Source organism: Aphis gossypii, chromosome 3, assembly GCF_020184175.1.
Source record: "Aphis gossypii isolate Hap1 chromosome 3, ASM2018417v2, whole genome shotgun sequence".
In the NCBI taxonomy this organism is placed as follows: domain Eukaryota; kingdom Metazoa; phylum Arthropoda; class Insecta; order Hemiptera; family Aphididae; genus Aphis; species Aphis gossypii.
The window spans coordinates 1,970,348-1,996,819 of record NC_065532.1 but is presented as its reverse complement, the minus strand read 5'-3'; the positions used below and the strand labels follow the sequence as shown (position 1 = coordinate 1,996,819).

The 26,472-nt window shown below is 27.3% G+C and overlaps 3 protein-coding genes across 10 annotated transcripts; 2 read left to right on the top strand and 1 right to left on the bottom strand.

Annotated features, from left to right (window-relative positions):
- The first annotated feature begins 1,485 nt into the window (after positions 1 to 1,485).
- LOC114121252 (hydroxyacylglutathione hydrolase, mitochondrial) lies at positions 1,486 to 4,132 on the top strand. 6 transcript variants are annotated; one of them, XM_050204484.1, is made up of 7 exons: positions 1,486 to 1,753; positions 1,808 to 1,897; positions 1,961 to 2,198; positions 2,972 to 3,198; positions 3,498 to 3,601; positions 3,674 to 3,818; positions 3,876 to 4,132. In XM_050204484.1, exons 2-7 carry the CDS (start codon positions 1,837 to 1,839, stop codon positions 3,998 to 4,000), a joined length of 900 nt encoding a protein of 299 aa, XP_050060441.1. In that variant the 5' UTR covers positions 1,486 to 1,753; positions 1,808 to 1,836; the 3' UTR covers positions 4,001 to 4,132. The 6 variants fall into 6 exon arrangements, with proteins under 6 accessions (XP_050060441.1, XP_050060443.1, XP_027839301.1 ...); XM_050204486.1 differs by having other exon boundaries at positions 1,489 to 1,753; positions 1,874 to 1,897; XM_027983500.2 differs by lacking the exon at positions 1,808 to 1,897 and having other exon boundaries at positions 1,489 to 1,753; positions 1,973 to 2,198.
- LOC114121253 (uncharacterized) lies at positions 3,994 to 5,832 on the bottom strand. 2 transcript variants are annotated; one of them, XM_027983501.2, is made up of 5 exons: positions 5,344 to 5,832; positions 5,134 to 5,204; positions 4,963 to 5,068; positions 4,668 to 4,904; positions 3,994 to 4,239 (listed from the first exon to the last, which is right to left on the bottom strand). In XM_027983501.2, the coding sequence occupies exons 1-5, from the start codon at positions 5,503 to 5,505 to the stop codon at positions 4,123 to 4,125; spliced, it is 693 nt and encodes a 230-aa protein (XP_027839302.2). In that variant the 5' UTR covers positions 5,506 to 5,832; the 3' UTR covers positions 3,994 to 4,122. The 2 variants fall into 2 exon arrangements, with proteins under 2 accessions (XP_027839302.2, XP_050060444.1); XM_050204487.1 differs by having other exon boundaries at positions 4,975 to 5,068.
- Positions 5,833 to 5,868: 36 nt separating this feature from the next.
- LOC114121251 (uncharacterized) lies at positions 5,869 to 25,821 on the top strand. Of its 2 annotated transcripts, none has more exons than XM_027983496.2 (8): positions 5,869 to 6,521; positions 21,491 to 23,236; positions 23,309 to 23,553; positions 23,626 to 23,743; positions 23,826 to 24,053; positions 24,125 to 24,407; positions 24,703 to 24,889; positions 25,593 to 25,821. In XM_027983496.2, the coding sequence occupies exons 2-8, from the start codon at positions 21,710 to 21,712 to the stop codon at positions 25,660 to 25,662; spliced, it is 2,658 nt and encodes an 885-aa protein (XP_027839297.2). In that variant the 5' UTR covers positions 5,869 to 6,521; positions 21,491 to 21,709; the 3' UTR covers positions 25,663 to 25,821. The 2 variants fall into 2 exon arrangements, with proteins under 2 accessions (XP_027839297.2, XP_027839298.2); XM_027983497.2 differs by lacking the exon at positions 5,869 to 6,521 and adding an exon at positions 18,368 to 18,525.
- The last annotated feature ends 651 nt before the right edge of the window (positions 25,822 to 26,472 follow it).

Sequence of the window (26,472 nt, the reverse complement as noted above, 5' to 3'; positions counted from 1 at the left end):
AACTACCTTACTATACTGCAATAAATTATTCCACCCTCCAATCACATTTTCTTGTGAATCCTGTGATAAAATTTAAATATTCTATTTTTGAGCCATAAATCTATACAAAATGATTAAAACTGATTTATATAAATGCATTGGTATTTTGTTTCCCACGGTGAAAAATCAACCCCATTAAATTTTCTCTTGATTTATAACTTTTAATAAGTAAAATATTTTTAAACAAACTTATTATTTCAGTATACTTAAATATTAGTAAAACAATTTGAAGTATTTTAAGTTGATAGTATACTTACTTTTATTAGTATATAAATACACAATTTTACTAAGATTTAAATTCAGTTACTACTTCACATTTATTTAAAACAAATATTAAAATAAAATACCAGTATTATTGTATAAAGAATAGTAGAAAGTATATCAACATTTTCATCTCAAATTATTAATTAACATAAGAATATATTTATAACTAATAAAAATATAACAGAAATTTGGAAAAATAAATGTTGGTAAAACATAAAAACATGTACTTAATAATTTTGTTTCTTTGAATTGAAACATTAATGTTAAAGGATCTTATTTGAATAAATAATTAATGAATTCCATAATCATTATTTATAATTTATATTAAATACATAATACATTTATGCATTATGTAAATGTAACATAAGTAATATGTTATTGACGACCAATCACTAATAACATTTAACCGGCTTGATCAGTGTTTTTTCTTTCTTATAGCTTTTTTAAAATTGCTGACTATTTTTTGAAGGGAAATTATCTATTATAATCAGTAAAACTACAGTTAAGAATCATAAGAATTTATGAGCATTTATTATACCTAATTGGTTAGTCATTTTTGTAATATAAATTGAAAAGAGCTATTATGATTTTGACGAATTTTTGTCAATATTTGAACTTCAAATGCTAACAAAAAAAATTGTGTTTATGTATTCGTATAATTTTTTAATCACTACAGGAATAATTTATGAGGAACTTTGTATTAAATTTTCAAGTATTTACTTCGAAAAAAAATTTTCAGAAAAATTGAAAATTTCTGGTCGTCTATAAATAGCTCAAAATATTTTGAAAATTTAGCCATGTATTAATTACGTTAATATAAATATGTGGTGAAAATTTCAAGTATTTACAGTGATTTAGTTTTTGAGTTAGAAACAACCATGTAAAAAAAAAATCGATGTGGTCGAAAACTGGTAGCAAAAAAATTCCTATTAGCTACCGCATCTAACCTACATCGATAGATAATTAATTATGCAGTAAACCTACTCTAAAGGGGCATCGTGCCATCGTGTATTCGTGTGTGGGCCCCTTAAAGTTCATATTAAATCCATTTACTCCATTTTTACTTATTTCCTATTTCCATATCAATATTCAATACTAAACACAATGATAACACTTATCTTTCTAAATAATATCAAAAAGTTCTGTGTTTGAATATTTTATCATAATACCAATACTAGTTGTGTATTATTAATTATTATTTATTATGATGTAAGGTTATAGAGTATAGACTATAGCCTGTCTTAGAATAAAAAATATTTATAATAAATCGTCTTAGATCGTGGACTATAGTAAAGAAACATTGAAAGTTATAATAATCAAAACACTGTTAATAAGTTAATAAAATATGGTACTTGAGTAAATATCTATGGTTTTTTAATCTTACAGAAGTATCTTATTTATTATAATTTATAATATAACAGGTTTACTAGTTTGGAATAAAAATATACTGGTAAGATCATTAATTTTGTTTTTTATCCATAATTTTATTTTAATTTTTGATCAGTTTTTCATGATTTATAATAACTTTGAGTAATGTTCATTAAAATCTTATCCTCATTGTCAAGTACAGTAATAAAGAAATCTCCATTTCTGTGTAAGCAATTTCATAGTTTAGGTATAAGAAGATTAAAATGATAAAATATGTTAATATTTACAGGCACTTGTTTAGTACACAGGTCTTTAACCACAATGCACAGCAACATCACAACTAAGGAGTTTGGAAAATTTAAAGTACAAATACTTCCAGCATTATCTGATAATTTTATGTATCTATTAATCGATAACAGCACAAAAGAAGCAGCCATCGTTGATCCTGTAGCACCTGATGTGGTTTGGGATGCGGTCCGCAAAGAAAATGTTAAATTAACAACAGTACTTACAACACATCATCATTGGTAATTTAAATAAAGAACTGTTATTATAAATCTTTTCTAAACCTTGTATAATATTATGTCATTATGTCCATTATGATACCTACCTAGTACCTTCCTAACTAAAATGATTAATTAACAATATTTACAGTACTTATTAACATCTGTTTTTTAAAAATATTTTCCAACTAATTAATAAAATATTGTTTGATAGTAAATACATAATATACATATTTAAAGCTTCAAGTTGTATTTATTCTTTGCAGTGGCATATTTACGGGGGGAGGGGTCTAGGGTTCAACCCCCCCCCCCAGAACAAAAATAAAAAAAGTTAATTAATGTTAAATAAATATTTTATTACGGGTTCTCTAATAATTTAACGATCTAGATAGACTGTCTAGTCCTTATATAAGTATCTAAGACAGTTGGGTTATCTTAATAGCAATTTGTGTTACTCAGATAGGATTTTAAAATTCAACCCCCCCCCCCCCCAGCAGAAATCATTGAAAATACGCCACTGATTCTTTGGTTATTCTATTATTTTCAATTATTCACTTTTAATTAAAATATTTTATAAATTTATTATTGAGATATTATTTTACAAATGTGATTATTATTTATGTTTAATTAAAAGGTCGTTTTTTGTTGTCCTAGTTTGGTTGTTTGAAAAATGTATTGTTTAATTTTAAGTTTAAAGTTCAATGTTAATTTTCAAAGCAATAATTTGATTCAATGAGTTTAATTTACAATGATTTAGAATGTCAATTCAATACAATTTTAATTTCAAATGTTATCAGGGATCACGCCGGTGGCAACAAAGAACTTATTAACAGCAATACTAATGATCAATTGACTGTTATTGGAGGTGATGACCGAATTGATGGTCTTACAGTTATGATTGATACACACGGAATAGATCTTCAATTGGGAACATTGAATATTAAATGTTTGCGCACACCTTGTCATACCACTGGACACGTTTGCTATTACATTAATGAAGGAAAAGATGGTGTTGTTTTTACAGGTTATTTATATATATATTGTGTTTTTATCTATAGCTATGAGGTATATTTATTATTATAATAATTGGTTATAGTCCCTTTTTTCAATTTGGTTAAATTTCTTCAATATTGTTTTTATTCCATTTTAATTTATTTAGTCATATAAGTTACCTTTTTTTTTTTTTTTTTAAACGAACTATAAGATTTAAACTGTATCATTGATCAAGTTGGTATTTTGATAAAGCAAAACAGAAATTAAAAGTGATGTTGACTATAACTATGAGTAGTATGACTTTCTTATTTTTTTTGTATTTTATTTTAGGAGATACATTATTCTTAGGAGGCTGTGGTAGATTTTTCGAAGGTACTGCAACACAAATGTATGAAGCATTAATCAAAATATTATCACAGTTACCTGACAATACTGTAAGAAAATTAACTTAATATTAATATCATTACACGTATAACAAAATTTTAACTACTACAATATTATTTCAGGCTGTGTTTTGTGGACATGAATATGCCATTCAAAACTTGAAGTTTGGCTTACATGTTGAACCATCCAACCAACACATATTGACTAAATTAGAGGATATTGAAACCAAACGAAAAAATAATGTACCAAGTGTCCCATCAACTATTGGTAAAAATCAGTTTTTTAAACAATTACCTCAATATAGTTTTTTTTCTTTCAATTTAGGTTTAGAAAAGCTCATTAATCCATTCATGAGAGTAGAAAATGAATCAGTTCAAAAAGTCACTGAGACCATTGGTGATCCAATTAAAACAATGAAAATGTTGAGGGATTTGAAAAACAATTTATAAAAAATAATACTTGTTTTATTACAATAATACATTTGTAAACAAATTGTTCGTTAATAATATATAGGACATACAAATATAGAAATTTGAACACAAAATTTAAAAACACATAATAAAATAAACTTTTACTGAGAAGATGAGAAATTAGATGCTTGAACTGCATTTATAGATTTATTAAATGTGTATTCTTCCATATCTGCAGCATATTTTTCTTTAGATTTCTCATACATATCATAATAAACCTAAAAATAAATATTTTAATTAATATCATAATATTTATGATCAAATACTTTAATCGTTATAAAATAGAACCAAAAACAAGAATGCTTTACAGTTTACACTATGTCTTCTTAGTATATAGTCTTAAGATATGATTTTCCTACAGTATTTACATCAACTATGGTTCCAGACACACTATACATCTTAATTTTACCCTTTGATGCCGTGCCGTTTCACCTTTTGTTGTTGCAGGGAACTATACCTTTATACACAATGAAAGGGTAAAAATTTTAGTCATATTTAAAAATTATTCAGACACTGAAGACATTGAATGGCCTCATTAAAAATCAATTTATTTTGGGTGTTCTAACGATTAATCCGAGGTACGATATGACAATATAGAATTAATAACAAATGTTATGAATACAAAAACAAAATTGTTTTAACATACCTTTTTATCATTATGTTCCATAGTATTCCAAGTTATTGCTAGTCGTTTTGTTAGATCTTGCTTAGTAGGTTCTCCTTCACCTGACATAATGATTTGATCAAGTACAATTGGTCTCTGTTCTTGACAAAACCTAAAAAACGGATTTGCTGGTCTTTTTGGCAAATTAGGATCTTTCTTCTCAGTAGATTTCATGTTCAAGTTCTTTTTTCCATTTGGTGTTTCTACAGTTCCTTGATTCTTTATAAATAAAAATAGTAATATTAAATAGAAAAGCATACGTTATAAGCAGTATTACTTTTAAATTAACTGTTTCAGGTAAAAGTAAATCAGTTCCTAGATCTATTATCAATTCAGCGTCTCTCCAGTTGTCTTTGTGTGTGTCCAATCGATCCATAATAAACCTAAGTACATATCAGTTAGTTATGATTTATGACTAGTGACTATTTGACAGAATAAAAATATATACTTTCGTTCCAACCGAGTTCGTCTCAACTGTTTTGTGACTTGATGTATCCTGTGTACTAGACGTTCATTGTCCTTAAACACAAAGATTGCATAAATAAACAATTAACAGACAAAAGATATAGTATTGAAGCACAACTGTATGGGTGGTAGGAATCAGTTTTACTTAAGTTATGGACCACATCACGCTAAGGCAATGCACGATAAATTTTACCTGCTGAATAAATTCGCATCGTTCCAAGAGAGCCAAAAAATGCCGTTTGTAAAATTTTTGTTTTTTTGTGTGGTGTTCGTTCACATTCACATCTGCCGAGGCCGACAGTGCCGGTGTCGACAAAGTGACAGTGGCCAAAGTCTCCTGATCAGATTTTTCCATCGATAACTATCGCGTCATGACAATAGTAACGATAAATGTCAATATGTCGCGTGAATAAAAGATACAGTTTACAACACAAAATAGTAATGAATAATAATACAATTCAGTTAATACTCAATTGACCGTAATGGTTATTAAATATTAATTAAACGTTTACGAATTATAGAATATAGGTACGAAGTACGAAGCACCGCTGTAAACTGTAAAGCTGTAACAAACCATCGTCTTATCAAATTGATATTAGCTGTGATATGTGATAAAGCAGCTGTGTTTTCATACGCGTCTATGACAATATATTTTCGTGCTCACAATAACGATTACGCAGCCGGAGCGCTGAATTCGGTCGTTGCCCGTAGTAAGTAGTACAGCAGCTACGTCCTATATAATATTATTATTATATATATTTTTCGTGTGGTAAACGTTTTATGAAACACTGATCGGCTAGCTGCTGTTTTTTGCCCCACTGAGCCAAACAGCTGTAATCGCCGCAGTACCGCCGCGCCGTATGCTTCGTGTACTGTGTAAACTGTTTCATTTCGATTATAACTATTAATTCCGTTTCTCCACTCGAAACAGTCGAAATTTAACGATCTGCACAGTAGCCGATTGTACACACGCGTATACGCTCGCATATTTTTATTTTTACTCATTTATTAGTTATACGTTTCTTTAGTACTTTACAGTCTATACTTGTTTCGCCCTGTTACACGATTTCTATGAAATGTTTTGTTTTTCGATAATCCCCCCAGTGTAAATATATATATATTTTTTTTATACATACATATATATATATTTGGCGAAATAGTAACGACAACAATTCTGAATTCCGATATATCAAAATAATATTTTATAATCGTCTATAAGACACGGTGACGCGTAAATAGTAACCAAGTCGCCTACTTTAATATATTGCAATACAATAGAATAGTGGAAACTATAAATATCAATAATTCGCGTCCGGATCATTACGCGTCCGAGATTCAAAAATGTTCTACGACTGTGGTTTCTAGCAAAAGGTAAGACATATTCATTCCTCATATCCTGTTTCAATTGGCTACTACTAAAGAAACCCAATAAATAAATAAGGGTAGAACGTAAATACCTAGGTGTATTCTGTGTGGTTTGATTGAAAATTAACAACAAATTGTATGTATTTTTTATTATTGGTACCTATAACTAGGTAAATTGACTACCATAAATACAGTTTTTGTTTAGTGGGTTGATTAAAATATGTACCTAATTATTAGTTTTTGTTATTATACATATTATATTGGCATAGTTAAAGCGCCTGCACATCATGTGGTAGTATTAGGTATCTACCTGACTACCTTTATCATAGGCAGGTACCCACATATTTAAGTATAAAGTATTATCCTCGGTATCATCTATAATATAGATATTAAGGATTGTATATAATTGTTTGTTCTAGGTTATTTTGCAGTTTTTTTGCTATTGCTTATATTTTAATATTGAAAAACCATAGGTAATTTTTTTAATAGTTTTTTGATACTGTCTACATCTGCTCACTTATTCATTTATAATAGATATTTAATTATCACACATTCACACATAATTATAAATAATGTAAATAAATAAAATACTTTTTTTAATAGGTTAAAAATAACTTTCTAATTGGATTGAGGTACATTAATTATCAAAGTATTGAAACATTAGGCACTAGACAGTTATAATTATATTATGATTTGAAATTCATTTAAAATTCAGTGGTCTTGTGTCTAAGTTAAAAATTACATAGTATGTTTGCATTCAGTACATATCTTGTTCAGAGCCGGTCATAGACAGGGACCAGCGAGGCCCCTACCCCAGGCCTCGTGCTTTTGTATGACGTTTTGGGCCTTAGACTTACAAAAAAAGGTCTTTACTACAGGTCTCATCTAAAAAACTTTGCCCCAGGCCTCGCTCCACCCTAAGGCCAGCTCTGGTCTTGTTCACTATTTGTCACTAGATTTACCTAATAACTTATGTAATATTCCATATTTTAATGAATTAATCTCTTCAATATATTAATTTAAAAGCAGTTTATAATTATTTTAAAATTCAAATATTTTACAGTTATAAATTATTTCAAATTATAAATCATTAGAGGTCTTTGTAGTGCTCTAGATAATATTCTTACAGATTAGATAATAGGTACCTAAATTTGTTCCATTATTTAAGCTAATAATAAAAGCGAGAATAAAAGTGACTGAGTATCAATATCCTCTTAAGATTAAAATACATTTTATTTTTTTATAAAAGCAATTGAAACTTAAATAAATTAGAATTTGATAATTTCTACCATAAATGGTGCTATATTATTTCCTAGATTAGTGCTATAATGATTAGGTGTATATTTTTGAACTTTTAAAGTATGCTTTATCTATTAACAACATTTTATAATACCTACCTATAAATTTAAACTTGCTATTTGAAAATAAAATAGAATTGAAAGGATTTTATTCTTTAGATTATAAGGTTAAAGCAAAATATTGTATATTTTTAAGAAATAGGTACCTAACTAATATAACCTAATCAAAAATATATTTTTCTTATAATTAAATATTAAATAATGTTTTACTGAATATAAAAATTGATATTCTGATGGATATTTTGATTTCAACTTAAACTCAATCTATAATTATCTTTTTATTATAGCCATATAAATAGGTATCTGCACTGTAATGCATTATTTAAACAAAAACCAATCTTTTTATAGTTAATAATTGTAATAATCAATACTTAAACATCTAACCTTGATGATAAAATTAGAATTATTTGTTGGTATTAAAATATTCAATTTAAGTACAGAATATATTCTGTGATATAATTATATCTAAGATATCAAATTCTAATAATATTTAATTATAGGTGATAGATACCTATAACAATTGTTGTTTATAATATTAACATTATCATTTAAGACAAGAAAAATGCTTATGGAATATTTGTATTTGCTTGTATTATCATATAGGTATATTTGTATTATATTACCAAAGATTATTTTATAAATTATAATTAACTTCTGATTGAATTAGCCAAATAGGTATTACAATATTGTATGTTGAATTTTTTTTCTTATAATTTCAGATATAATATTTGTATAATTTTCTTTTATAAACATACAAAAAAATATATTTTTTTTTTTGTTTCTGTGTATAATTAATTACAATGATAGTTTATTATGCAACACCTATACTTTTATAGATTAGAAATTTAACACTGATAATACGTCAAAGAGGTCATATTTTTTTGTTAATTTTTGTAGCTTTTTATTATCTTGGACATTTTAATAAAATAGTAATTTAAAAAATAATTAATCAAATTTGTAAGAATTTTGAATTTTGAATTTTTTTTCAAATATAGTATAGTTTAATAATATTAGGTATATTACATTAATTATCTTAAATAATATAATATTTTTATATTTAGATGAGGTTAAGTTTTTTTTGGGATAATGAAATAATATATACTATTAGGATTTATCTTAATACAGTCAAATTGCAATATAATGAAGGTTAGTATAACAAAACAATTATTATTCCCTAGAAAATGTCTCGGTTTATTATATAAATATCGATGTAACCAATTATTTCTTGGTCCCTTGAAATTTATTATACAGCGAGTTGACTCATTAATTTAGATATTTATATTGTATAATACTATTTAATGTATAGGTATATTATTAATTTGATAGGTACTATAATTAAAAATATAGTTAATATTAACAAAAAGAACTTAATTTTATATAGTTCGACATAACAAATGTACAGTAAAACCTCTCTATAACGGAATTGCTTGGGACCATCAATGCTTTTCGTTATAGAAACGTAGAATTATATTGAATTATTTAAACAGGAACTATTGGCATTTTCGTTTATAAGAAACCGTCCAACAGAAGGTCTTATATTATCTTAATTATATGATTACTAAATTTTTATTCAAAACCGTTCATATATAATAATTAACTTTTCTAGACCTTACCAATCTATCAACTGAAAAGAAAATGGTCCACAGACCTTTTAGCCTAATAATAAATTATTCATACACAATGTTATTGAAAATATAATAAATAAGTTAGGTACTTGAATTCAGATTTATAAGTTGCCAGTATTGGAATTGAGTTACATCAGCTTTTAGTCTCATATTATAATATATATAACACTAGTTCACTGTTTATAATTTGATATAAACACAATTTTAATCATCATTGAAAAAGTGCAAATTGATACATATTATACTCTTATAAATGTTATATTTAATTATAACACTTACTGTTTTGGAATATGGTTTCAGTGTAATATATACTCTGTTTGCTCAAAAATTCAATAATATACACAGTTCATATTGGCATTTGGCAACTGTTGGGATTTGAAAAAAAAGTACTAAAACTATGAGATTATGATATTTTTCAGTAAAATATAGATTTTGGACTGCTACTTTTTCAAATCTAAGTAGTTGCCAAGGTTCAAGATAAACTGAACAGGTTATATCTGCATTTAAATTTACTTCAATATTAACAAAGAACTTAATTCTGACTAAAGACTGGATTTTATTACATACTGCTTGCAATACTTCTAAGACTTAATTTTAATTTACTAATAATTTTGTAATAAAAAATAGAACAATTAATTTTGTTGGAATAATAGCAACTTTCCCAACAATGTCCTCATAAAATATATTTTAATTTTCTAACATATTAGAATATTGAGTATTAGATTATTTTGATTTTTATATTTTTAAAGTGTCTTACCAATTATATACATAATTATATATTTTATTCCATTAATCACTAAACAAATAAATTATAGTATTATGAAATTCTGTTGTTTAAATACATTTTTAGACATTGAAAAATTATTTCATGAATTTTACGGAATCGCAAGGTTTGCAAAACAGGAAAAAATCAATAATAGGTACATTATACCCGTAATTTAACGTAAGATGACGTGTGCAAATAAAATAAAAACTAGACGAAACTTTATATTGCCATTACTCAATTGTTTAACTTGGAAAATTTATTAGACCACTAAAATGCACATTAAATTATTGCTTATCAGAATTAAGATGAAACTTGAAAATATTTTCCGAAACTACCTATGTTGTATACATAATATGTGTATTAGCCATATTAGGTATTATTATTTATTTTTCCTTTTTTGTCTCTATTTTTAATGTAATAATTGTTGAGCTAAATAGTCAATACAATCTAAAAAAAAAGCCTTATTAGATATATAGTCAGTGGCGGTTATTGGGGGGGGGGGGCGATTGCCCCCCCTCCTAGGCGATTTTTTTATATTTTATGATAATTTAACCCGTATCTCAATACCTAGATGGTAATTTGTATTGAGGGGTGGGGGTTTAACATTTTGACAACCGCCCCCCTTGAGGTTACATCAAAACCGCTACTGATTATAGTAAAGCAATCAAATAAATCATTACACCGAGTAGTGCTTTCTAGGCATTATATAGAAAAAAGTAATTCACACATGGAAATGTTTTTAAACTATCAATCTAATCGGTTAAAAATCGACAAATGTTTAGCGATACTTTAAAAAATTATCTCATGTTCTCAACAATTATTAAATAGTCTAAATATTGTATATAGGTAGTATATACAGTGTGATTTACCAAAAATGCTCAAAAATCCTTTATAAATCACTTAAAAAATAAAGATAATCCTGTGGTAATATAAATTTCTGTTTTTAAAAGTGTACTTAAACCTAACCTATCCCTCCTTTATTTGTAAACTTTTGAGGATATATATATATAATATATATAATAATTTTTATGTATTTAAATCAAAATTCGATCGAGTGGTTTCAAAATTAATACAATTTAATTATAAAGGATAATGGTTCATGTCTATAGTTCTGCTGTCGAAGTGTCGAATCTCTTATATAACCTTTTTCCTGAAATGTGAATATAAACAATGTACCGATTATTGGCGTCCGGACAATAGACACGGACCAATATCCTTTATACTTAAAGTTTAATAATTTGTAGACCACTACTTTAGATTTTAGATATTTTATCAATATTAAATGTATATAATATCTGTTTAACAATTTATAGAAAAAAGAATGGGGGTTCTCATTTAAAAAACAGCAATTTGTATATCTCCAAGTGGTAAAAATATCTCAAATATTCGAAAATTTGGTCTTTAAGTGTATTTAAAAATTTCAAAAATCAGATTTTGAATAGCTCCACTATTAAAGAAAAAAAGAAGTGGGCATCTATGGCGAATCATTCTGAGACATACATATAGAGACTATATTATAGACATATATAGTAGAGTATTTCCTAGTAAGCGGGTATACTTCTTTGTTTATTATTAGGTAACTTAATGACTAAACATACTTAATATACGTAGACTATAGTATTTGTAAAATAATACGGCTAATACGGCTAATAAAGGAATTTACCAGAATTGGTTCAATCTAAAAAAATTTTATCATCATACGATAAAATAAATAGGTACAATGATACAATATTAATACTATCTCATTAGATACTTAGCTCTAGAAAGTGTGTCATTGCATTTTTAGATTTTTTTTTAACATCTATCTAAAAATTGCTCTTTTTTTACAACAAGAAATTGGAGTTTTTGTATACCAATTATCATATTTGGTTAGATAGATTAGGTACTTAAATCATGTTCATATTCAAAATATCAGTTAAAGATATATTATATTGGAGTTGAAGTTTCATTAAAAAACCCCCCTCCCCCAGTCGTTTGAATTAGTTTATACTGAGTTAATTTTACTCAGATAGTTGAGCTCAACGTGGGCGTGGTTTTCTATAACTTAAAGAGGCCTTTATTTCGGTGGTCTGACGTGTAATATTCATTCGGATTAGGATATTAAGGATTACGAAAGATATTTGCGTAAGTTAATTTTTATTGTTCAATATTCAATTGAATCGTTCCAACACACAATATTAGTAATTATTGGGATAGAGGACAATTTTGTAGCATTTGCGTATTTGTTTTGCAAAGTAATAAATATAGCAGAGTATGAAACAAATATGTTTCATGCTTCCACAAAATGTAACTACTACACTATAATTATAAACAGTAAATTCACTTCTTTTCTGTTTACTTTCCATATTCCATGCAACCCTCCCAATTCTTGTTAATAACCTTTGTTATCGAGGCAATTTCTTTGCAAAATGAAAATAATATATTTATACTATGAATTTTGTATCAATTATATAATAATAATAATATTTATATATAGGTAATATAAGTATATTGTTTTATTACAAAGTACATATTATCATCAATCACTATTAAACTAGGTATTCATTTAATTTCCAAAATATATCTATTTATACTGTTTCATTTTTAGAAAATATTTACTTACTTATCGTTAATCAGAATTTTTAGCAATTGAAAATCATAAATAGTGTTTATCGTTAGTGTATATTATATATTACAATACGATGGTATATTTACACAGAATTAATATTTTTTCTACCTAGGTGTATATTTATCTATAAATAAGTTTTCAGTGTTATTTCTCCGTAAAATAATATGTTTTTATAAATATTAAGAAGATGACATTATGTTACCAACAGTTGATTTTCTCATCATTAGGGATTTTTCGAATTTTTGTTAGATTGTCCGATAGTTTCCATTCTTACCTAGAAATATGTTTCATGATAACCGTAATATTCATAATACCAAAATTGTATTTTGCATATAATTGCATATTTTACCATTTTTTATCTTTAAGTACTGAATTTGTGTTTTTTCTGTTTTTAAGCCCATATTTTACAGTTTTCCATGCAAAATGCTGAAAACAACGTAATTTTATAATATAACCAGCAAGGCCGCAACTGAAAAAAAAATTTCAAGGGGGGTCCAAGATTTTTTTAAACATCTATATACAGAACTTCATTTTTACATTAAAATTTAAAATTTAATTATTAATGTTATTGTAATCATAAGTCTTCATTATAATATTCAATTTACATTATATTTAATTGGTTAATAATAAAAAAATATTTCTGCTTTAAAAATTTCGGTGAGGGGATCCGGACCCCTGGATCCTCCCTCTAGTTACGGCCTTGAAAACGAGCACATAAAAATGGTACTGATACAATTTTTTGATATTCTATTAATAATTTAATTTACCTTTTTATATTTATATTGTATTTTTTTCACATTTCTTTAGTTTTTAATGCATATTTAACTGTTTTTTTTAGTGCATAGGTAAGTGCATACATATTCGTACATTTTTTAGTGCATAAATATCCTAACCCTACTCATCGTATTGTTCATAATTCATATTTCATTTCATTTTATCTATTAATTTATCAAATTTACTAATTGTACAGATTGTATTTTGTGTTGCTTAAAATGTATGTATAAAGATATGTAATAAAACTTCAAACATTTCTAAAAAAAAAAAAAAATACTAATACTTAAAATAGCAAATAATATTACATAATGTGAATGAATGATATAACACGTATGATCGAATATTATAAGTTATAACACGTATAAGATTCTTCAAATGATAATACACCAACATCACCAATATTGCCAAGTTAAAATTCTTTTCTTTATTTAATATTAAATAACTTTTTTTTGGATTATCTACGTAGTTTAAAGTTAATGTTTGTGATAAAAAAGACAATGTTAATTTATGAATTAAATTTAATTAGTACCTAATACACTTTATAATACCGTTTATACATTGTAATTATTTACAGATTTATATTGTAACTTACATAATACATATTTATTTATTTATAAAACAAAAATTTTGGTAATTAAATGAGTGGTTTTAAAGACATTTTAGTAACTATTAACTTATCTAACTATCCATCTTTTAAATTAACGGTTATAAAAATTATTTTCAATTGCTTAGGTAGTATAATAAAACTATGTACCTATAGTTTTGTAATAATAATATTTGTTTCACAAAAATGGTCTCACTTAAATGTATTTAATGTTTTGATACTATTAAATAATAATAAATTAGATTTTGAATTTTACTATCATAAATTTAAAAATTATCAATACATTAATTATTTATATAAAAATTAATTCTAAAGAGAGTTTTAATAATCTATTAATATTTGTGTGATATTAATCCAATTTTTATAAAATGTATTCTATTACTCAGTATTACATTACTAAAATTATTGATTTTTTTCTCAGCACTAACAAAAAACAAGTATAAAGTTACAGCACACTTTTTAAACCATGTTTCATGTTGTTACATAAAAAGGTACCTATTCAAAATTCTTTAAAGAAAGGTCAACAGTTTTAAATGTGTATAAATAATATTATATAACCGAAGGACGAAATTGTATTCAATTTACTTTTATAACAATGCATTGTGCTTTCTATTAGTGTTTGAATTTTCTAAATAGATTAAACATGCCTCTATAGATAAGTAAACAAATAATTGGAAAATTAGCATCGCACAATTGAAATCCATTATACTAGGTATTATAGTGTTTAAAATCCAGCACATATTTATGGGCTGTTAATTAATGCATGGGTGTTGACTGTCTAGGTATCTAACTAATAGTATGATAGTGTTTTAATATAGGTAACAATAAAAATTAATACTATTAATAAACCTACACTTATAATATATTTATATTATATTCTGTGATTATACCACTTATATAATATGATACTCTTATGTACTAATTAAACATAGTTTATAATGATTTATAATGCATATTATTATACTACATAAATATATAATATATAAATTATCATTATTTATTTATAAATGACCACTAATCTGAACTAAATTCTAAAAAAGTGTATTATTATAAAGGCAAATGACTACCTATATTATTCCGTAAAAAAGTAAAAAGTCATAAAATATCCTCTAATAGTGTTTTACTAGAAATCTATTTTTAAAAATAAGACACAATAAGTCGGTACTCAAGTATTTAATACACCGGCATAAAGAGACTAAAATATTTATGATATTATATTAATAGTATTTTATTGTCATTACTTGAAATTTTATCAAATGTTTAAAGTATAGATAAATCCTAGTCAAATAAAAACTCAAGTGGGGCGCACGCTTTTCCATTTCTATGTGATTTTTGATGAAGTCTGCACGATATATTGTAGCATTGTGCTTGTGTGAAGGCTACAATTTATATAATAATTAATAAGTTATAACTAATTGTCGTTTTAAAGAAAGTAGTTTAAAAAAATGTCTTAAATATCAAAAATAAACAAAACAAAGTTGTTTCTAACTGGTTTTTTTAACAGTTGCGCTGAGCTAGTATTACCAATATATTCAAAAGTTGCAAATGATAGAACTCTTTTACCCTACTTACCATCATATTTTTATGTTTTAAAAATATTATAACTGCGTTTTACTTTAGTATTTACTACGAAAATTATGAGTTACATATAACTTATAATACTGATGTTTACAATAATTTTACATAATATATCTAGTAAAAATAGTTAAACGTATTATAGTTCTTAGTATTTACATACAATATATTAAATACATTTTTATCAATCTCCTATAAATTACAATTACGTATACAGTTCTTAATAAATCAATGTACAGGTCATCCAAATCATATGATGTAGACATGTAGTAAGGATTTTATAAACATCTATAGTATTGTAATTAGAATCCTTACCATTTTGATAACGTACAAAATCTAGGTGACCATTACTAATATTATGCATAACTTATTATGTTTCATCTTTAATCATAAGAGGGTAAATATTAAAATATATACCTAATATTAATATTATATTATTTAAATTTAGATTTATTACCTTTTATATATTATTTGAAAGAACTAAAATAAAACTTATACGTTACTTATTCAAAAATTTTAGTAATTATAATCTTTAGTTAACTTATACAAATATTTTAAAATTTGAGTATAATAATGTATTATCTATAGAATACTAGTCACCGGGTAAATTTCGATATTTATTAACTTTTTTATAATGTATATTATAAAGTATTTTGTTGCATATTCTAATTGTTAAATTTAATGTATGATTCCTACGGGTTTCGGCTCTTACACATATTATAACTTATAAGAAATACATTATTGTAAAATATTTAAAATTATACAATAATATTCTTGCGATTTCTCTCAATCTTAAAAGACTATTCTAGTTTTTAACGTACTTCATTCATTAGTCATTACCTTAACCAATATCACATGTCATTAATTTTTTTATGTTAGATTATCTAAAACCCTAATAAATTATATTTTTTTTTGGTAAATAAATGTCATTGTATATTTATTATTTACAGTAATATTATTTTAGCATTTAAGCTATTAAAATAACTTAAACTTATTTATTTTATTTTTTTAAATTATATAATTTTCAGCTAAATCAATTTTAATTACTTTTTCTTAAACCCTCTGAAAAGCTAAAAAATAAGTTAATTTGAGTTTTTGTAGAACACAATTGGGATAAAAAAAAATATTAACACCGCTCTGTGTTTTGGCCCAGGATGGGTTAGTGGCTATTTTAAAATAAATAATTTTATTAGTAGATCTATTTAGATCTACTAATTAATATCTTAATTAAAGTTCATATTAACCATGAGGTACTGGTCTCAAAGTACATTTTGTTTGAGAATACTGCATGACTGCAAGGCCGTACTGAGAAAAAGAATTCGGGGTGGGGGTGTTAAACTCCCACAACCCCCCCTAGGTACGGCCTCGTATGATTTAATACAGCATATTATTTTCTTTGTCATAAATCTATAGACTATAATGGTTATTCTCTATAATACTTTTACTGTTTGTTTTTAGTTATTTAGTTACACATATTATATTATGAACTTCTATTTATTTTAGTAAACAATTAATACAGATAGTAGTATTATAATACGAACAAATTGTGAATTCTCATTCGAGATTCTTGAACAGTTTTTTTTTGTTATATTATTTAAAAATATCTAGATACCTAAAATAACCGTAGACTGAAAAATTCGAAAGATATATCTCCAAGCACTGCTTTAACCAAGCTCCATTCATAGTTGTTTTTTAATGCGATTTCATTATTATTTAATATTATATTTAGACAGTACATCATTGTCACAGAATAGGTGAGTTTCCTAAATTATTATCTCTGTATCCTGTCCTTTACTCTATTATAATGTTAAACATAATTTGTAAAAAACAAAATCACATAATTTACAGTATATATTATATTATATTTATATGCTTGTATATTGTATATTATCATATTTATATCTAGATAATGTATAATGTATTTTGATTTTAAGAATATTTTCAAGATCATTAATCTGAGCGCTGAGCCCTACATCTTAATTATTCTAAAAACTAATTTAAATTAAATCCCTATTATATAGTTAAATCAATTGTATAATATAATTATGTAGTAGATATTTGCTAATGTTTGTAATTTATGCTTAAATATTCATGTCGATCTATTATTGCTTATTAAAATAATAAATCATTATATTTCACAATTAATTAATTTATTCTCATTAATTTCAATGGACATCGAAAGAGATAATAGTAAATAGGTAGGTATAACATTAATTTATATGATTGCAAAGGTTCTGTTCCTAGTTACACGTTTAAATAGAAGTAGAGGTAGACAATTTTTTTCGTTTCCTACAAACTGAACACGAAATGTGATTGTATTGCGATAACACTGCTATCATTTTACTTATTATTTTTATGCTCTTAGTACCATATACAGTTATACAAATGGTAATAGTCTGCTATCGTACTTATAGTCCACTGTTTAACAAGAATTACTCAGCGGCTTAATTATAATTGTTTCAGTTAACCTATTGTAGATTATATTAAACTCGTTTAATTTTTAAGTTCAATTACAATGCTAATGATTAAGATTGGAAGAAGTATTTATATTTTAGCTACTATACCTTTTTTATGTGTTATACTACTATCCATCAGTATTAACAATTAATAGATTTTTTTTGTACGTACGTTGTTTTATTTGTTTGTTATAAAATTTATTGTGATCGACAATCGACATGACATTATGGATCCATTCATTAAGTATGAATTATTTAATTAATCTTTTGTTATTCGAAATTATAATAATAAACTACTCTTGAATTATAATAAAATCGTTATATATTGCTAACAAACGATAATTTTTTACTTTCAACATTTTATAAAAATAATTTTTTGCCACTTTAATCTTGGTAAACGCTGATTTTGCTCTACGCATAGTAGGTATGTTTATAGGTTGTATCATTAGTACTTATTCTAATAATGTTTATGATGTATTTAAGTAATACATATAATTAATTCAAACAAATCAAACACAAACAATAATTAATATAATTTTATTGATCAATTTTGTATTATTCTTTGAATTTTAACAATTTATAATTAAGTAATATTTTATAATTTTATATTCATACAAAATCGGAACATGTTCCAAATTACGAATACACCTGGTTTGACATATTCATTGGTCTAAAAATAATTTATTATTTACTGACAATGTTCACAAATATATTATGCAAATATTCATAGAAGATTGGCATATCTATTTGGTTTTCGCCCATCAAATTTGGCAAAACATCAAAGTTGTACATAATTTTCAATATATTTTGTATAAAAATATTGCCAAGTTTTCAACGTAGTTGAGTAGTTGACATAAAATAAACACATTTTCTTGTACATAATAAAGGGAAACGATGTAGGTATTCTTTATAGAATATGCAATTCTCTATTTTAAATGTCACATTTAGCAATCGCTCGAATCTCTTTAGTAATAGTCTCTTCTCTAGCAAATTCTAAGTAACCCTCCTATAATTCACTTTAAAAGAAACTAGTGGAACATATAATACTCTCCCCCTAAAATCAAACTTCACTCTCCTATCTTAAATCAAATTTTCAATTTATATAGCATTTGCTTAATGTACTATATATTAAGTACAACTTTTAAATTTACTGTAATACTTCTATCACAATATATTTAAAAAAATTAAATATTATATTTATTATTTGAAGTCGAACAGTGTTATTAACTATAAAATTACTATTCTCCACATTTTTTTTCATTTTCTCAGTATTTTTCAAATCAGTTTAAGAATTTAATAAATATGTATTATTGAAAACATAAAGTATGAAAACTATTTTAATCTTTATAATATTAAATTTGTTTTTGTCGTATTTAAAGAAATAGGTAACGGAATAAATAGTTGATACTCTTGAATCTTATTTAAAATTGTAGGTATAAGAATATATGTATATTTTTTTTTAATATTATTTATGTATGTTAATATAACGCTGTATTTATCTTGTATTATTAAGGCTGGATTTATAATTTAAAGAACTCAGGGTTTATATCAAATAGAATCTCTTATAAATGAAAATTGGGTCTAAGGTGTATTTAATGTAATGTTTTAAAACTATTTATTTCAAGACTGCTCTCATAAACTGAATTTTGTGGAAGCCCCTCCCCTAAATCCAGTCTTGGTTATCGCTGGTGATAAATTATGTAGATAAGATAACAATAAAAAAATTCCTATATCAAGTTGCAATAGCTATTTTATTTATCAGACTCGATTAGATGTATTACCGGACGGAATTTAGAAATAAATTATAATTCCAAAACTGGGGGGCTGAACTGAATATAACTTCCATTTGAAAAATAATCTAACTTCTTTTAGTAATTTTGAATAATAAGTTGTCTTTTTATAAAGTATTGAAGAACATTCAAAACTCCGTATTGTGTTGTTGTGTCGATTAAGATTGGTTAGCTTTTTGATGAATAAACATATATTTTTTTACTTGGGTCACCACTTAAATAAGTTTAAAATTTTTTTTTATTATGTGTTTTGTCTATTAGTTTCATCATTACTATTAATTGCAATAATTGTTCTCATCCCACTCGTTTACTATTAAACTTCTTAATCATCTACTCACCTCCTGTCAAAAATTAAGGAAAACCCACAAACCAATTAAAAAAATATACTGATATATCTTGTTTCCCATTTTTAAAAAAAATACTTAAACTATTGCTAGATTTAAATTTTGTAATAGTACCTTATAATTTTCCAAAATCATATTTTTATAGATAATTTATTGACAAGGGTTGAAAGGTGTACATGATGAAACACCCTACGTTTAATTTTTATTGTTAAGTATAGGTACAACTATTTATAATGGACTAAAAATATGCGTACCTGCGTGATAAGCAATAGTTAAGGAAGAATATAGCTGTAGTAGACATTTTAGATTGAGAAGCCGACCACGTGTACGATAAAATTAATGAAGAATGCGATAATAATTAATAATACAGTGTGTTCAACTACAAAGTGAACGCGAAATATTTCAAACGTAGTATGACCCTGAATTTGACTCAAATTTTTTTTACCGCATAAATAACTTACTATTACTTACATGTATTTTTAAAAAATAATTTTCTAATAATCTAACCTAGCTTTCTCTCATGTGTAGCTAAACAAATCATTCTTAAATTGCGTCCTCTTATTTATAAACAAATTTGGGTTAAATTAATTAATTTAAACAACTGGCTTTCAAAGTTTTTTTCTGTATCTGTAAATTCACTTATTGAAAGTGATTTAAAGTTTCACGTGATATTTCGTAGTTATATCACCACACCTAAGTTTTTTTTTTAAAAAATCATGAAATCACACGGAACTTTATACAATTATTGATAGCTGACTGTTAAAAAGTACAATTAACGTATTGAAACACTAATAATTTGTTTTAAACAAGTAAAACAGCTTTTTAAAGACAGTAAAAAACGTTATAAGAATTATAAAGTTTAATATTCAATATTTTGTTTATTATTGTTAATATAATAACAATTTTAATTTTTTTTTTTTTTTAATAAGTGTAATTAATGGAATTCCGGTTCGTATATAAATACATATATATTGTATATAGATAAATACTGTGTTTATTAAACGCGCGTTAATTACCAGCAATAAGCCAATAACGTAACGTGTTTCTAATTGTGTTGTATACGATTCTGTTACAGGTGTCTGGAAAAGACAGTTACTTAGAAGCCTTGACATTTCCAAAAATTAAACCGCATGGAAACCACGTTTGCATACTACAGACCCTTAAAAGATCACGACTATAATCACCGCTGCGACGGTGATCGTCGTCTGGCTGTCAAAAACGCATCGCCGAGAAGTAGCCGCATGAGGAGAATCGGGGCTAGAAAGCGCAGAAGTAAACAACGCGAGTTGACGGAATGGCGGATAACGACGTCAACGAGGCGGCCGAGCACGCGGGAGCCGATGAGCATATCGCATTGAAAAAGAACGCGACGAATGATCGCATCCCCCCCGAAAAAGAAACCAGTGATCTCCTTAGACGCGGCGTTAAGTATGATGACGGCGGCGATAAGTCGGTCGGCGACGACAAGCAGCGTCGTTGCAAACCGTCCTTGTCACGGAACAACGGTGACAATAGCAGCAACAGTGACAGCAGCAATAGGAGTAGCAGTTGTAGTAACGATAAGAGTAATAATAAAATAACTATAGAGAACAGGAACCACGTCACGTTCTACAAGAACGACGAACCGACGGACGACGACAGCAGTAACGGCGGAGGCGGTTGTTCCAAACATCACCACCGCGTACACGATTCATACGCTTCGTACACGCCGACGACCACAGCCACCGATTCGGACGAGTCGTCGTCGTCTTCTTCGTCGTCAGACCTCCATAATCGTGCACCAGACGGTGGCTGGGGTTGGGTGGTCGTGTTCGCCTCGTTCATGGTGAACATGATCGCGGACGGAGTGACGTTCTCGTTTGGAGTCATATTCATCGAGTTCGAAAAGTATTTCGAGGAGGGCAAGAGCAAGACGGCCTGGATCGGATCGCTGTTTATGGCCGTACCCCTGCTGTCCGGACCCATAGCCAGCTTCCTGACCGACCGGTACGGATGTCAGAAGGTGACCATCATCGGTGCGATAATCGCGTCCACCGGGTTCGTCATATCCGCGTTCGCCGACTCGCTGTTCACGCTGTTCATCACGTTTGGGCTCATATCCGGGTTCGGGCTGTCACTGTGCTACGTGGCGGCCGTCGTCATCGTTGCCTACTATTTCGACAAGAAACGGTCGCTGGCCACCGGGCTATCCGTGTGCGGCAGCGGCATCGGTACGTTCATCTTCGCGCCGCTCAACCACGAGTTGCTCAGCTACTACGGGTGGCGAGGCTGCACGCTCATTTTGGCCGGGCTATTCCTCAACCTGTGCGTGTTCGGTATGCTGATGCGTGACCTGCCGTGGACCAAGGAACGGGCCCAGAACGAGTGGAAGCGCAAGAAAGACGCTCGACTCCAGAAGCGTCGACTCAAGTCCACCGCCAGCTACGACAGACATTCTCAACACACGCAGCTCCCTTCCTCTCCGACTTCCGGTTGTGGAGCCGCCGGTAAGGACGATTCGATGGACCCGGCTCATCCAGGTGTCGTCGTGTCCTTCCTCCAAGGCGAAGACGGTGGCAGCGGTGGTGGCGGTATGACGGCGCAATCGGTCGGCAGGGGTGGTGGTGGCATGCACGACTGTTGCGCTGCTGCTAAAGACCAGCGGCTATGCAATTCTCTGGTCAACTTGCCCACGTTCGTCAACAACCACGAGAACGTCCCGCTAGAAGTCATCGAGGCGCTCACACAGAAAAAACAGCTCTACTCAGTGCTTGTCCAAAACTACCCTAGTCTGCTGATACCCTCTAAAAGTTTCAGTGACAGCGGACGCATTAACGAGTCGGTAAATATCACAAGTGCTGTTACTCTGTTCACTCTCCGACAATATTATATTTATATTTATGTTTTTTTCAAGGGTAATATGTCTCCAACTCAGAGTTTACACGTCAATCAAATTATTGGCATACAAAAGTTAATAGAGAGTCAAGAAAATAAAACCGATTCTGTTAGTGGTAAAAATAATCAAGTGGGCATAATGAAAATTAATAATGGTACTAATATCATTTTAAAAAATGGTGATTACGATTGGTGGATAAAAAAAGATAATCCACAAGTCAAACGTCTTCAGACCGCGTATCTCCAAGACATTAAGATTCACAGGTAAGTTTATTTTAATTTATCATTGTAGGAACTATGATTTTGTTTATAACCAAAACAATAATTATGTTACAGACATTCGTTAACATATAGAGGTGCCATGCTCAATATAAACAGATACAGATTAAGAGCATCTTCTTGTCCAAATATTTACCGCAACTCGATGACAACAATTGCTAAAGAAAAACATGAAGTACCCATAACAAATAATACAATAATTTATAATGTTTACTGTTTAGGTACATCATTAATTTTTTATTTAAAATGATTAATAGTGGTCAGCTGGACTCTGGGAATTATGGTATCTACTACTTGACATGATGGATTTTTCACATTTCAAAAACATGCCCTTCCTATTGTTTGCGATATCAAATTTCCTTTTGTATACTTGGTATGATGTACCATATGTTTACATTGCAGATTTGGCTATAAAGAAAGGACACTCTGATGAAGATGCATCATACCTAATCAGTTTGATTGGAATACTAAATATGTTTGGAGAAGTAATTCAATCTTCAATCACTTATACAACTTAATCCATTTAATAAAATTGTTTATTTTATTTTTGTTATAGATATTATTAGGATGGGCTGGTGATAAAGCTTGGGTTAACGCCAACATGGTATATGCAGTTTCAATGGTACTATGTGGTCTCGTTATTGCATTAGTTCCAGTATTTGGAAGTTATTTAAGTTTAGGTGTTTTATCTGGTTTCTTTGGCCTCTTCATTTCTGCAAACTATTCGTTCACCTCAATCATATTAGTTGAAATCATCTCCTTGGAACGATTCACCAATGCTTATGGTGTTCTGTTATTAGTACAAGGAATTGCTAATTTAATCGGACCCCCTTTAGCTGGTTAGTTCTATACAAAAAATGTTTGATTTTTATATATTATAAATTATAATGTAAACCAGTGTTTCCCAACCTATGGTCACGATCCAATTTTGGGTTATGGGACTGATGACTGACAACCTATAAATAAATATATGAAAAAAAAATTGGAGAATATTAAGAAAAAGGACATTTAAGTGCCAGTAGGGGTAGATCGTGTAACCAAAAAGCAGTACATTTTTGGGTCACCATTACAAAAAGGCTGGGAAACATTGATGTAAACTATAAATAATTAAATTGTGTATTTGTTTTGTTGTAGGTGGTCTATATGATATAACAGAAAGTTATGACTTATCTTTTTATCTAGCCGGTTTATTCATTGCATTATCGGGCTTATTATTGTTTGTTCATCCAATAATAAAAAAAATGGCACGATATAGAAGGAAACAAGCACTATTAAAAAATCACAAAAATAAGATAATGAGCATAGCTTCGAATTGCAAAAAGTAATTTTATAAATATTTATTATGCAATATAACATAAACCCCTTTCCTATTGTACATTTGAAAGCTGATGGTTTTATTTTCTTAAAAATATTGATGTATCTAATTAATATTAATAATCTATACATTTGAATGAAAAGTATCTGAATTATTAATTTTGATTAATTAATGATAATAATTCTTAATGATTTTACACCAAATACAAAACGAATAAAGGTGTAATATTTAGTGTAGTATTTATAACACTAAACAATTTTTACAAATTAACTATGATAAATATCAATTACCTACTATATTTTTAAAGTCATTGTAGCCCCTCCCTCCAATCATTAAATCTATTATTGTGGACTATTTTTCTTTATTTATAATTTGGATAATTTTATCATAAAAAAAAAATGGAGGTGAGCATAGGAAAATTAATTTTCATTTTTTTTTAATTGTGTTAATTTATTAAAAATTAAGCCATCCTAACCTTATTTTAGTTTTTGTTGTTTCTATTGTATGTTATTAAATTTCTAGTAGGACTTACTAATATAACATGATAACTTTTCATTATGATATTTGTAGTTTTTCGTACCAATAGTAAACAGATTATTCTATTTAAAGTATTTCAGTATATTATACCTAAATAATATGTATATGCTTGGTTTTTAACGAGAAAAAATGTATTGTTTAACTATTTAATTTTTAATTTTTCTTTTAACAGATGTGCAGCAATTGAAGACAATGTGATATTTACAGCTAAAAGACGTTCAAGTTTGGCAACAAGTGTCTAAATACCGACTATTACTTATTATTTATTAACAAGTTAAAATCTCCATAATGATGCATTCAAATTCCAGTTGGGTTTGATGTCTAATTTTTTTTTAAATGTGTGAGCATATTATTTGTCATTACAGTGTCATACATAACATATTATAGTTTATTATTCAATACTCCTATTTTTTATCTTACTTAATTGTTTATTCATAAATGATAATTTTCATTTTAAAACAGGTATTTCAACTATGAAATCTAGTAAATGATTTTCAATTAATATTTCTAAATTTCATGTATTTAGATTTTTAATTGACCCTGGGTATAATAGGTAACAGCCCAAAGTATATTTCTCATAAGTATTAAATAACTAATTTGAAAAGCACAGAATTCGTTAGTTTTAGAACTATTAAATAGTATTCAATGTATATCGTATACGTTTCATTTAATAAGTATTTTACTGTTATAATTGTATCTATAACATTTTAATTTTTGTAACAGTGCAGTTGTATACTTGTCGAACAAAGTTTTGGCCACTACCTACTTTATTGCTTTTATATAGACTACTTGCAAATTTATTATTAGGTATTATAATAATAATGAATTTGCTCAGTTATTAAAATAATTTTATTATTTATTTCCAATTATGCAATAATTTTTATTTATAAAATTGATGCTACTTGTGATCATATTTATTAATTATGATATTCTGATACATACCTTAATACTTAAATACAAAGAATATTATGTTTTTATGTATGTTTATGTATAAAAACAAATAATATACTTGTATCTGTAATACAATTTTCACATAATATACATTTATAGTT